Genomic DNA, 13,287 nt, shown 5'->3' on the forward strand with positions numbered 1-13,287 from the left:
TTCGGACCTCTGCTAGCCCCAGCTAGCTGTCATTTGCTTATGAAGGTTCATTCCACAAAAACTGTGGAAGTCCTTAAGGTGACCTCATGCTCTCAGTTGGTTTTGCTGCAACACACCGACAGGAAGAATTTCTGCCAATTGCCACCTATGGGCTAAGTTAATAATGCCACATCCAAGGAATGACCCCAGAGCCCCCAGCAGGGGGTGAAGCAGTAAGACTGTCACTAAATGTTCACCACTGCAGAGGGGCCAGAGGAAAACTTTACACTGGATGCCCACTCTGATCTTGCAAATCGCACTGCACACAGTTCTGTGGAGATGAATTGTGTGCAGCTTCCTTGCTGAATTCACATAAGACTGCAGGTTTCTCCTGCATTGCTTCAGCTTTCACCATGAGAGGTCACCTAACAGTGGGAAAAGTGGTTTTCATCCATTTATCCTAAGATTGGCTTCCTCCATTTTAAATATGGGCAGTACCCAGTTGTGCCTCAGCACTAGCTCTAGTAATATTGTTAATGGCTATTTACAAGTTACCTTTTCAGATATTAACAAAATTCAGCTATGTAAATGGTTATGACTTATTTTATCTGAATGTTTCCTGGAAAGATAAGTGCCCTTTTAGCATAATATGTCAGTTTTTTCCTGAATCAACATTAGGCAACCTGACCTTGTGCCTCTCCATTCAAAAATATTTTTTCTTAGTTTAATTAGGCTTATTCCCAAGTAAGCGCATATAGCATTGCAGCCTTAATCTCTCCAACAGCCTAATGATTCTAAATTGCTAGTTAGGAATGATTATGGGGAAATAAGATTGCGTAGGCATGAGCCTACAGGGAAGTAAGAATTCTTGAACATTTGAAAAATGTGTACACAAAATGTTACTTACAAATGCCTTGCAGATTACATCTAACTCTTGCACAACTTTAAACCACATTTAGCATTTATAAAAAAAGCACACAAAGATCAACAGCTGAACTCATCTGTTACATATGCCAGGATTTTCTTTTGTATATAGTTGCTGGCCAAATCTATTTTTAGAGGCTGTGGTTAGTCATTTTCTGAAAATATCCCTGAATGAAAGTGCAAAGTCTAATCTCTATCGTATGGCTATTATCTAAGAAGATCTTCATATGGATTCAGTTGAGGAGAACAAGGATGCGATATGTATAGGAGGGGAAGCGGTGCAAATATGCTTGGAATGAATTAAAATATGTGGCAATGGTAAAATAAGAACTTCAGCAGCCTCTGCTCCAGCGCACGAAATGTACAGTCATATGGCCAGAGGTTGTATCTCATTACCTTACCACCTCCCTGGCCCACTCCAGAAGTACTTGCTTAGGATTGCGGGACCTGCCATAATGACTTGAGAATTTTACAAAATATTAAAGTTATTATCATTAATCAAAACATTATTATTATTAATTTGCAAAATTATTGCTGTGCATGCTGTAGTGACTTGGGAATTTTAAAACTTGTTTTTCTAGCCTCATTCTTCAGAAATCAAGACAAATTATTTGTCAATCATAATGGATCCTGAAGAAGTCCCTTTAGACGAACAATGTGAACGGCTTCCTTACGAGGCCAGCAAATGGGAATTCGCCCGGGAAAGGCTTAAATTGGGTAAGAAGACTTTTGTTCCCTGCAGTTCTGTAGAACTGGTTGGAAAGGCCAGAGGTATTTTCATTAGCGTTGCATGGTTTCATTAGTTTGAACAATATATTAGTTTGCCGCAGCTCACTGGGGACAATCTAGTCAACAGAAGCATGGCAACTGCGTTGGAGAGTGGCTGAAATTCAAGGACATGTTGTGCTAGGCAGATTTCTTCCCCCTCCTGTATGCCCAGATCTGAATGTATACACACTTGGCCATACAGGAAAGGATTTTTGCCCCTCTGTTAGCAGCCTACCTCATCTTGGGTGCGTGTTGTTCCTGCAGTATTTCAGTCTCCAGTGCCGTGCGCAGCTGTGCTTCCCATAGAGGGATCCAGCAGCCAAATTCCTGTTCTGGGCGTCAGTGTGCACAAAGAGCACAGATTGCTTGCATTCTGGTGATCTGAGGAGCAGAAGGATGCGAATTCTTCACAGAGCAATGTATAGACAGGCCTCCCTGTGCAGGAGATCGGTGGATGGCTTGCCATTCATGTTGCACAGCACACTCCCAGCTGGGGAATGAGTGTGTTTGGCAATTGCAAAGGACTACACTCATGGTAGGAGATGAACTGCAAGTGTGCTCTCTTCTTGTAATAGCCATTTTGGCTTCACTTGTGTACATTTAAAAAACATCCTTTTGTTAATGAAATTGTAAGTTATTTCACGACGTGCTTGCAAAGCATGTGTATCATGGGCTTGCAATGATTACATTTAGCTTTTTATTGATATGTCAACTAGCTAATAGGCTTCCTCTCACTGTTTCAATGGACCACGCAAAGCAGTTTTTTTTACTATTACAAGGAATTCTTTAGATGCCAGAAACCAAGATTGTCCATAGCTCTAGAGCAGGCATTCAGCTAAGTGCACAGGGGCAGGAGCTATACAGGAGACGTGGGGTCGCACATGCTTGCTCTGCCTCCCACGGCTCTATGCCTGCCTGCCCCACAACCCCCACTCTTGGCTTCTGCAAGGCTGTTCAGCGTGACGCACTTGGAAGGCTCCCTGCAATTGCCGACTCTCTGGTATCAGCCAGTTCTGCTTAGAATCTCCCCTTAGAATCCTCACACTCACCACGCATAAAGGAAAAAAGATAACGCAAAACATCAGGTGATTGACATAGCTTGTAGTTTAGCCATGAGATGTCAAGTGGAAATGCAACAGGCATGTATTTTCCAATCTGTCTCTGTCATTGCACCTGCCGGGGAGCCATGGTGGGCTCCTGTGCCCTTTGAGCACATACTTAGTGGCAAACCAGGCCCTCACATTGTGCAGCATGGGATTCTTTCTGCCTGGTAGGAATTAGTTAATGACATTCTTTAAGTTCCAGCTTGACTTGGGAGCTGAAGCACAGATTTGGAGAGGGAGCAGTGTAAATGCAGAGAAAAACAGCATAAACAAGGAAAGAATGTGATGCTCATGAATGAAAACCAGATTCTGGAAAGTTGGCTGGGTACAGCATGTTTGCTAAATATGTGTGGGGCTAAGAAAATGAGAAACTCCACAAGAGCAATTCATATTTGCAAGATAATGGCTGTATGAGCTGCCAAGGTCAATGAAAGGTTGGATGAACTCCCATGTCACTGGATCTTGTGCAGGAGATGAGTTTATATCTACACCAGATACATGGCTTCCCTTTCCAGCCCAACGTTTTCTTTAATAGGCCTATGAGTTTTAATTTATAACTACAGATTGACTATAAGAACTTTAATGCTACTAAGTAAATACTGGACTTATCCAGGAGGAGAGGAAAAGGAAGACGACACCTGACAATATGCAATCTGCAGGCCAATATTGACATCATATGCTCCGATCTTCCAGTCCTGTTAATCTGGCTGTTGCATTTTTCTTAAGCTGTAGCTTCTGAAGACTCCCTGTACTATTCTGTTTTGGATAGTCTGGTGCAATGAACCGCAGAATTGCTTTATACAACAGAAGGGTAGTATCATAGCATTTCAGGCTGGAGGCAGTTTGGTTTCAGAGATGTTCCAAGTGAACTTACTCATACTTAGTGTGAGTGTAAGTATGCAACAAAAACACGAGATAGGATTACTTGCTTCTTTTGTGAAGGAAGCACATGCTGCCTGGTCCTTGGTTGCAGCAAGAGGAGACAAAGAGGAAGGAGGAGGAAAAAGGAACTGATCCAAGTCACAGGACATCCGACGGGTCAGCTAGGCATGCTGTTTCTCCCTGGAGCCTGGAAGCATGTGGAATTATTCCTAGTATCCCATGCTTGGAACAAACACACACGTGCCAGGATTAATGATCAGCTCTCTTTATTCTGCAGAGGCCAGGGTTCCAGCCCGCATGCATGTCTCTCAGAGCTGGCAAAGCTACTTGCCCAGCTGAATCAAACCAAGAATTCACCCACTGTAGCATCCACATGTCTGTGGGACATCCATTAGCAGAGCTTGATGGCGTAACCCACTCCAGCTGGATTGAGGAAGAAAGCCATTCCATTGAGAATGCATTGTAATGTGAAATTATGCAATTTGTACATTCAGACCAATCTGCAAATCAAAACTCAGTTATCCTTTGAAATTTGTACTTCTCTAAATTTTGCATTCTCAAGTCAAAAGTTTGTGCAGAAAAATAGCTATTCATGAAAATAACATTGAAACTTGCATTAGATTGGGAATATTGCTTTTAAACGGTATCTTTGGCAAAATCACATACAAAAATGGATACAAAAGGAGAAATGGACTCACACAGATTTTTATCCAAAATTGCTTTTTAAAAAACTCTCAAAGTTTGAGATGAACTGAATTTATGATCAGAAAAATAAGAGAAAGAGACATTGCCAGTTTGCTTGGTCTCAAGAGTTATAGTGCTACGTGTGAGTGTGTGATATGAGCCAGTGTGATGTAGTGGACAGAATGTTGGCCTGGGAATCTGGGAGCTCCAGGTTCTAGTCCCTGCTCAGGCATGAAACTTGCTGGGTGACTCTGGGATGATCAAAGACTCTCAACCTAACCTACCTCACAGGATTGTTATTGTGAGAATAAAATTGAGAGGAGGAAGAGGATTATATAAGCTGCCTAGAGTTCCTTGAAAATTAAAATGACAGAACATAAGTATTGTTAACAATAATAATTTTGCCCCTGAGTCTGAACCTGGAAGAAGCATATGATTGTCATGAGGAGCTGGCATTGATACACCCCATGGGGCCCGTGGACCTGGCCCATTTCCTTTTACAACCAATGAAGGTAGCAGCCATCCAATCACTGCATTGTGCCACAGTGAATTTCACCAATTTATTAGGACTTGTGGGTTGGATCCAGACTTAGTCATATAGAGAGGAAACCCAGTCAAGTCAACACATGGTTCACTGATTCAGTAAGTTTTGTCTAGATTCAACCCTGTAAAGAAGCACTTCTTATTTTATTGTTCTGAATCCACTCCCAATCAGCTTCGTTAGAAGAGAATTGCATGTAGCTAGCAATGGCCATCTGCAGTTTTATTATATGGGGGAAGGTCTCCCATCTGGAAAGAGTCTCAAATTGCAAGGAAATCCATCCCAGTTTGATTGACATTAAGGTGGTCAGTCTTTCTATGTGTAACAGGAGCAGCCTTCCCCAACCTGGCGCCTGCCAGATCTGTTGAACTACCATTCTCAGAATCCCCGAGCCAACACCAGGGATCCTGGAAGGATTCTGGAAAGTGCAGTCTAGCCCACCTCAAAGGGAGCAGTTGGAGAAGGCTGTTGCAGACCCCCACCTACCTTTTGCTATCCTATTGGAGCTCATTTTTAATCAGGTGATTATTTATCTTCCTCCAACTCTACTTAGCCTCTTCCCTTTTACAAACCTGTACACTGGACAACTACCTAGCTTGACTCATATGTATTAGACATGTGTTCACACGAAGTATATATTAAGGCACGGTTTAGACATACCAGGAAACTTTCCCAAGCTTTTTCTGAGTCACAGTGAACATGGGATTTCTCTCTCTATTTTTGCATGCTGGTGAAGGAGATCAGAAGCAGTTGCATCCAGTTGGAGGCTAAATGCCGTTCCAAGTTTGGAGAACTGTGGTTTGTTTAACCTATAACTTTAGAATGAGCCAGCATCTGAAATGATTGTTTGACCTGGCTTGCCATCACTGACCAAAGTTTAAACAAATATAGTTGCCCCGAGATTGAGTGTCACTAGGAATTATGGCTTGTCGACAGCAAAAACTTCCAATCCCTTCAAGTTGGCTATGAAAGAGGAGGGGAAGAGAGGATGGAATGTGTGACCCCCGAAGCCCACTGTAGCCTGGGATTTAAAATGTTAGTTGAAAACACCACTAAGTGATCTAATCCTGCTTACTTCTGAGTAGGCTTAAAATCAGTTCTGCCCCACTCACTCTGTCTTTCGTCCTGCTACATACAGAAAAATACAGAATGAAGCCCCTGAGGCTTTTCCAAGACCAGAGTTCAGCCACTGGACTGAAAAAGTTTCCCCATCCCACTGCAGCAAGACACCATAGCTTCCTGCTGTGTCTCTTCCAGGCTTTTGCCTTCAAAATGCAAGTGAACACAAGCAGAATTTTACTCTGGGATTTTCCTGGAGGCAAACAGTGTGATGATTTTTCAGCCCAAACCTATCCAGGTTTACTCAGAAGTATGTCCAGTAGACCTTTACCTGGCACGGGTACCATTGAACTCCATTACTTACCTCTGAATAAACATGTAATAAGATGGAGAAGCAGTATGGGTTTTCTTAATATTTAGCAGTATATAGTACAAATAAATAAAATAAATGAATTACAAAGATTAGCACACTGCTGCAACTCTGAATGCAGCTCATCGTGTGTATCATGGCAGTTCCCTGTAAGCGGTATAGAGACTGACCTTATCATTGGCCCAGAGCAGCCTCCCCCACTGTATTGCCCTCTCATTGCTTGAAATCACAATGCCTATCGGCTCCAGCGACATGATTGTGGTCAAGAATGCTGGGCACTGTGGTCTAAAACATCTGGAGGAGCTGGAGTGGGAAGACTGGCCCAGTGTGAGTATATGCTTTTAACATTTAGCTTTATTCAACAGAGGGAAAGAGAAAATCCTGGAAAAGACACACCTGTATGTGTCACAAGGGTGCCTAAAGAGGCCCAGGCAGTTCTTCATTAACCTTGCTTCTAGTGGCTATAATCATTTTATACTCATTATGCTGCAGATGTTATGCCATATTCCACACTACACCCACACTGATGTAGGCTTCTTGGAAATGTCACGACACTCTTAAACTTTGGCAATACAAGAAGATCATTTGGTCCATTTCCTGAGCATTTGCTGCAAAGCTCAAATCTTCCAGGTCTGCAGCAGTTGCAAGCGATTTGGCCTTATCATCCAACATAAGAAATCAGATAAAAATAATCTAAGACAGAAGCTCTCTAACTTGGACTCAGTTTGAGGCAGGGGGAAAGGTCAGGAAGACCCGCAAGTGGATCCACCTGGGGTGGATCATACTAGCGACATCACCACCATTATATTTTCTTTATGGGTCGGTGTTATGGTTTTCTAAAAGTGAGACAGACAGAATGGTTTCAGGCGGGGGAAGATGGGCTCTTGTGACTTTCATAGTTGCATAGAAAGGGAATTTCAGGAGATGTAACTTTTCTTGCCACCACATCTTGTTTCTGCATCCAGAAAAATTCTCTCATTGAGCAACTCTAAGGCAGAAACTTTTTCCTCCCCTGCATCTGGTCACCCTAGAGACAAAAGCAGGAAGAAGAACATGTGTCATTACAGCATTAAAAACAGGTCCCGTGTTGCAGTAAGTTCTAGTGGATGGATGGTTGCTTGTAACTGGAGTAATCACAGGGGTGGGCTTCTTCAGGCTTGACTAGTCTAGTTTGTTTTTGCAAGTGTACCAAGCGCCAGATGCAGAAGGACTGAAGGACAGAGTGCTTCTAAGCACGTCCTGAACCTAGAGGTTGGTTTTCAGTACTGGAACTGAACAGAACTCATAGTGCTTCCATACAAAGCTCCACTCTGGGCTACTTAAAGCTTTCTTCATTTCAGTGTGATCTGGATAAAAAATATCATGCTGTTGCTCTTGGGGGTCAGAAAGCCTTTCTGATGTACTATAAATGATTCTGTGATCTGCCAGTAGATCCTACACTTACAATGTGTAGAGCAGCTTTCCCCAACCTGGTGCTCTCCACATGGGTTGCACTACATCTCTCAGCAAGCATGGTCCTTCCATCTCTCTTGGGTTTGCCAAACCCATTTTCCTTACAGCTCAGTTGATCTGCTAGGATTGTTCTCATGAACAAGAAAGAATGTGCAGCAGTGCCTCCTGCCCCTGGATCCAAAGTAGCCTGCGCCCCATGAATGTTGTGTGATGGCTCACAAGCTTGTGCACACCAGTATGTGATCCCCAGCCAATACCAGTCGTGGCTCTTGGGGCCAAACATGTTGTCCATCCGTGATATAAATGCCCAAATATTAATGACACTACAAAACCTGTCCTAGCAGGAAATTATAAGTAGATCAAGATAAAACAACGACAGTGCTGAGAATCTAGCACTAGCCCAACAAAGAGTCAGAATCCAAGGTCCTCCTGAGAAGAGATTTTTTGCCAGCCATCTGAAAGTTTCACGCTAACTTGCCTGGTGACCCTGTCCAGGGAGAGACTCCCACAACTGTTGTGCCAATGCTCCTTGAAAGGCCCTGCTCCTAGTCTTATTCTAGGAGTCATTTTGCTTCTGAAGGAGATGACCTTGAAGGAAAGGTAGGCACTCTGGTACTAGATCCAGACATTTTGGACTAGAGAGTCCATAAACCTCAGCCAGCATGGCTAGTGATCATGGATTCAGGGAGCTGTAGTCTAAAATGTATGGAGGGGACCAGGTCACCTACACCTGATTGAGAGATTATGGGGCCTGATATGGAAGGAAGTGGTTCCAGTTGTATTAGCAGCGAGGCATACTCCCACAGAATTCCAATCTAAGGATGTCATCTGTAATTATAAGCATGAGTGAGAGTTTTGCCATTGATTTCACTGGGATATGAATCATACCTTACATTCATAATGTAGCCGCTCTGTATGTAATTAACCTCTGAAGCTGCTGGAAGGACTTTATGTGGCTTGTAAAGTGAGGTGAATTGAGTCCAAGAATTAAAATATCCAAATACGATCTACAAGTGCTTAAGAGATTATGTTTGGCACTAAACTCCACCATATTAGAATTTTAAAAAAATAGCTATGAGTTTCATTAGAGTTTTCCATGAAACTGAGATTCTTTAGATGGAAAAGATATCTGGAAAATATACCAGAATTCTAATACACTAGTACCTCTGTAGTGTTTTTACTGAAAACAGAGTGTGGTTTACAAGTTGCTTATTCCAATACACTAAGTGGAATATTATGGATCAAAGCAAATGCAACCTCCTCCATCTAAATGATGCTTATGTTTACCTCCGAATTTCTCCCTGGGCTGCATGGGGATCCTAAGGGCCCCTTGAAAGACTCAAGTTCCTACTGTAATTATTCCGCCCACTTACACATTGTCAAAAAAGAAAACACAAATATGGACATTAATTTGCATTATGTCCAAATGCTAATGTGTACATGCACATTTAGAAAGCATTCCTGGAAGGTAAATGGAAATCCCAAATGTCTCACCACAGAGCCTGGGACCAGGAGACCCATGTGTCTGCTCAGACTGTGGTCCAGGTGCCATTGGCTGAGAGGCAAATTCAAGGTGCTGCTGCTCTCCTAATTTCTCACAATTCTTGTGGTATAAACCAGACTTGGAGTGGATGCAGCCCTTCAAACAGAACTGTTTTCTGAAAAATTGGATGAATGTCCATCCTGGCCCTGATCAGCATGTTTTGTGGTGGTGAACAACCCATTAAAACATAAAATACAACAGTAGAGCAGAACAAAAGCTAAGCACACCCCAACTGCCTGGATTCTTTCAAAGAAATGCAGGTTAAAATGCCTGAGTGAACAATTCCAAGAAAGCCGCTTTCTCTGATGATATGCATCACTTTGCTGGAGGGGCAGCAAGAAGAGCAGGTTTTAGTGCACTGGTCTGGTATGGGAAGAGTTTCTGCTTCAGATTTGTGGCTCCCAAAACTTTTGGAGCTTTAAAAGAACATTCAGCGGGTCCAAAGGTGAATCAGTTGTCAGTGACATTGTTTTCAAACTGACCTGATAATGATAAACCTTAGATTGCCCACCAAAACTCTGGTGGCCATATTCTCTCTGAGTTAAAGTTTCTGGGTTTTCCCCCTCTGTAATACACTGCAGAAGTCTGCGTGCTGATATCTTCCTGACTCCAGAAATGATAACAGTCTGCCTTGCATCTGCCTGGCAAAATAAAAAGTAAGGAAGCAAGAAGACCAGTCCCAGCCTCTTGTCACCTGAGGCAGGAGAGAATGAGGGCCACTGCTGTGGCCGCATGATCTACCCTTTCCCCTGTCGAGTGAGCCGCCTGGCTGCTTGGCCGTCCATAGAGCTGGTGCGCTGGCAGTGGCAAAAGTAAAGAGGGGAGGCAAGCAGCGAAGGAGAGAGATGGCGGCTTGCCGCTCCAGAGAGCCCTACTGGCTGCCTCTCCCCGTGACAAGTGCCATCATGGGAGAGTAGCCAGGGGGATCACCCGGAGCAGCAGCAACAGGCCCTTCTGGTTCAGCGGGGTGGCGGGGCAGCACAAGTCCGCATTCCTCCCACTCCACTGCCTGATGTCGGCACCTCCCCCTGCTCTGGGGGAAGCTGGCCCTGAAGCGTTCGGACACATGGCAAGAGCTTCCCCACTGAGACAGGAACAAGGCCAGTCCAGCTCCATGAGGTGGAAAATTGCCTTTGGCAGATCTTGGGCCCATCACCTCAAGATCATTTAGTCATTTATTTTTTCCACCTTAGTGTTTGTATGGTAGGGAGAGGTGCAATTTAGATATCCTCTCTAACACACTGGGGTATCTCTAGGCAGGATGTTTCTGGCATCAGAAGTATTTTATGGGGACCAAAGCTTGCTTGAAAACAGAATGGTTAGTGCTGGTTATTACAGCTGTAAAGTGCCCAGAGTTTTGCATAGGCAACAGGAGGGTAGAACAGAAATCCATCTCTTCACACAAACAAGCAAACCTTGTTCACAGTAGACAACCAGATGCCCAAGGGAAGCACCATAGAAGCACAAGGGAAAAGGCCCTTTTGTAGTGTGGTTTCCCAGTAGTGGATATTCAGAGACATATTGCCTCTGATCTTGGTGGTAAAATGCGCCCTTCAGGAACAGTGATCATTGATAAAGCTGGACACAAAGCCCCAGGGCCAGGGGGCAAATCCAGCCCTCCTGGGAACCCCGGAAGGCCAAGCTCCCTCCTCTTGGCTCCAACCCCTTCCCCTGACCCTGGTTGTTTGATGGATTTCCAGGTTTTGGGCAGTTCCCTACTCTGAAAGGTTGAAGTGCCTCTCCCAAGGCTTAGTTACTGGCAGTGAGAGCATTGTGCTAAAATGTGATGTATTTTGGGTATGTTCTTTTTGTTTCAGCCATGCTGGCAATCTGCCCCCCTGAAAGTATCTCCAACAGAACTTGCCTCTCAGGCTGAAACAAATTCTGCACTCCTGCTTTAAAAGTTTGCCCCTTTTAAATGCATCCAGTTTGGTGGCTACTGCTGTATAACATGGTCGATTGTGAAGAAGCAATACATGTGCTATTTTCAGGCAGTGTGGCAGCATCATTTCAAGGCCCCATTTCAAGTGAGCAAGGCCCAAAGGATAGGTTGAAATAATATTTTTGTTGTTTTCTAAGACAACTGCCTTAGGTTATTGCCTTTGGTTTTCCACGCTAGTTGTAACAAACAAATATTTCCTAATAAATCACAGAAGTGCCTCATAGTCTGCCGGTCCCAAAGCACCGTCTTGACCACTGAAAACAGAGGATGGGGGCACAGCTGCATGTGCTCATATCCCCTTTTCCAGATCACCCTCACTTCCCCATCTGCGCTCCTACTTTCGTCACAATGGGTTTCATCACCTAGGGCTCCTTTTGTGCGTTTAACAGCTTTCAGCGTGGTTCTTGGAAACAGTGGCATGTGATTTTATAAATTCAGGAATCCCCTAAGGATTGTTGCAGTATTGGCACAGTCAGAACACTTAAAACATGATGGGAAGTTTTGTATGTGTGTGTTCATCCAGCGGGTTCTCTTTTATAAAACACCGACACTGACAACCTTGATTTGTTTTTGATGCAGGAAAGACTCTTGGACGAGGCGCTTTTGGGAAAGTAGTGCAAGCTGCTGCTTTTGGAATTAAAAAGTCACCTACATACAAAGTAGTTGCTGTGAAAATGTTGAAAGGTAGGGGGCTTGTGGTGTTCATTGTGCGGGCAACTTGGCACCCATTTTTGACTGTCCTACACTGGGAGTACCATTATGGCCTTCTGAAGTTCTTGGGCTGAAAAGGTTCTTGTACCCCTGGCATAAGCATTCATGTGTGCTATCAGTTATATCTGATACGGTGGATCATGTTCATGGAAGCTTGTGCCAGAATACATTTGTGTACTTGGAGGTGTCATCAGATACTTGGTTGCCAACAATAGCATTTGGATACTGATAGATGTTCAAAACAGCTGAGATAATGGGTAATTAGTAACTGCAACTCTCCTGTTGTTTCATGCAGATCTGTAAAAGTTTATCTCCAAAACATTATTAACTAAGGTATCTTGTAAAAGCTTTGATAGTAAAGCACCAGCCTCCCTGTGTAAGGCTTATTCCAAAGACCTGTGTTGGATCTGAGTACTATAGCCAATCCCATGGTGGTCCTGGACACCACCCAAATCCCTTGGGTTAGAACAGGTTATAGATCATGTCTGGACCAGACCTCAGCTGATGAAAACATCAGTAGACTCCATGCAGACAAGCAAATGTGATCCCAACTAGGGAAAACAGGACTCCCAAGGTGCAAATGAATCATGTTCGAGGCCTCAAACAGGCAGATAGACTTCAAAGAATCAAACAGGCAACACGCATAGAAAATGGATTTAAATCAGCAAGCAAAGGATGCAGCTCCGAAGAGTGTATGGTACAGAGAATTCAGTGTGGAGAGTATAGCTAGCAGCCCAACATCCCAGAGTGCCAGTTTCTGGAATTTGTGGCGGCACTTCACCTGGGTTTCCAATTGATTTGTGAGTCCCAATGACCAGCAGACTGCCATGGGTGATCAGCAACAAGTCATGGCAGGGGGTGGAGGAATCTTGTGAGCTGGGGTAGAAAGGTCCTGCCAAGGCACTGGACCCCAAGTTCCCCTAGATGAAAAGCAAACAATTTCCCTTGACCTTGCAGAAGGCGCTACAGCAAGCGAGTACAAAGCTCTGATGACTGAGTTGAAGATCTTGATACATATCGGCCATCATCTGAATGTTGTGAATTTGCTGGGTGCTTGCACAAAGAGCGGAGGTACAATGGGCACGGCCTGCTGATTTGAAACGGAATTTGAAATGTTATCCTGCTTTTCTTCATGCATTAATTTGTGATAGGCTGGAAGTGGTTCTTGATCCTAACAGCAGCTGACGTTTGTTCTTACAGTTTTCAGGGCTGGCCCTGAGTGGTGGCAGATGTTAGGATAGGGCAGAGGGCGGTGGAGAACTGCTGGAGAACTATGTTCTGAGAGCCATATGCCTGCCTTGGACTGCCTAAGCCGGCCTGCTGTCCTCA

General features: G+C 44.0%; 1 protein-coding gene across 2 annotated transcripts in view; it reads left to right on the forward strand.

Annotated features, from left to right (window-relative positions):
- Positions 1–13,287, forward strand: part of FLT1 (fms related receptor tyrosine kinase 1) — a 147,655-nt gene that overhangs the window by 104,396 nt on the left and 29,972 nt on the right. The window contains exons 17-19 of one of the 2 annotated variants that reach the window (XM_044441355.1): positions 1,485–1,620; positions 11,827–11,931; positions 12,916–13,029. In XM_044441355.1, coding sequence (XP_044297290.1) covers positions 1,485–1,620; positions 11,827–11,931; positions 12,916–13,029 — 355 coding nt within the window. Of the gene's footprint in view, positions 1–1,484; positions 1,621–11,826; positions 11,985–12,915; positions 13,030–13,287 lie in introns of both variants that reach the window. The other variant, XM_044441356.1, reaches the window with a different exon arrangement.

Source organism: Varanus komodoensis, unplaced genomic scaffold (genome assembly GCF_004798865.1).
Source record: "Varanus komodoensis strain SLA01 unplaced genomic scaffold, ASM479886v1 scaffold4, whole genome shotgun sequence".
Classification (NCBI taxonomy): domain Eukaryota; kingdom Metazoa; phylum Chordata; class Lepidosauria; order Squamata; family Varanidae; genus Varanus; species Varanus komodoensis.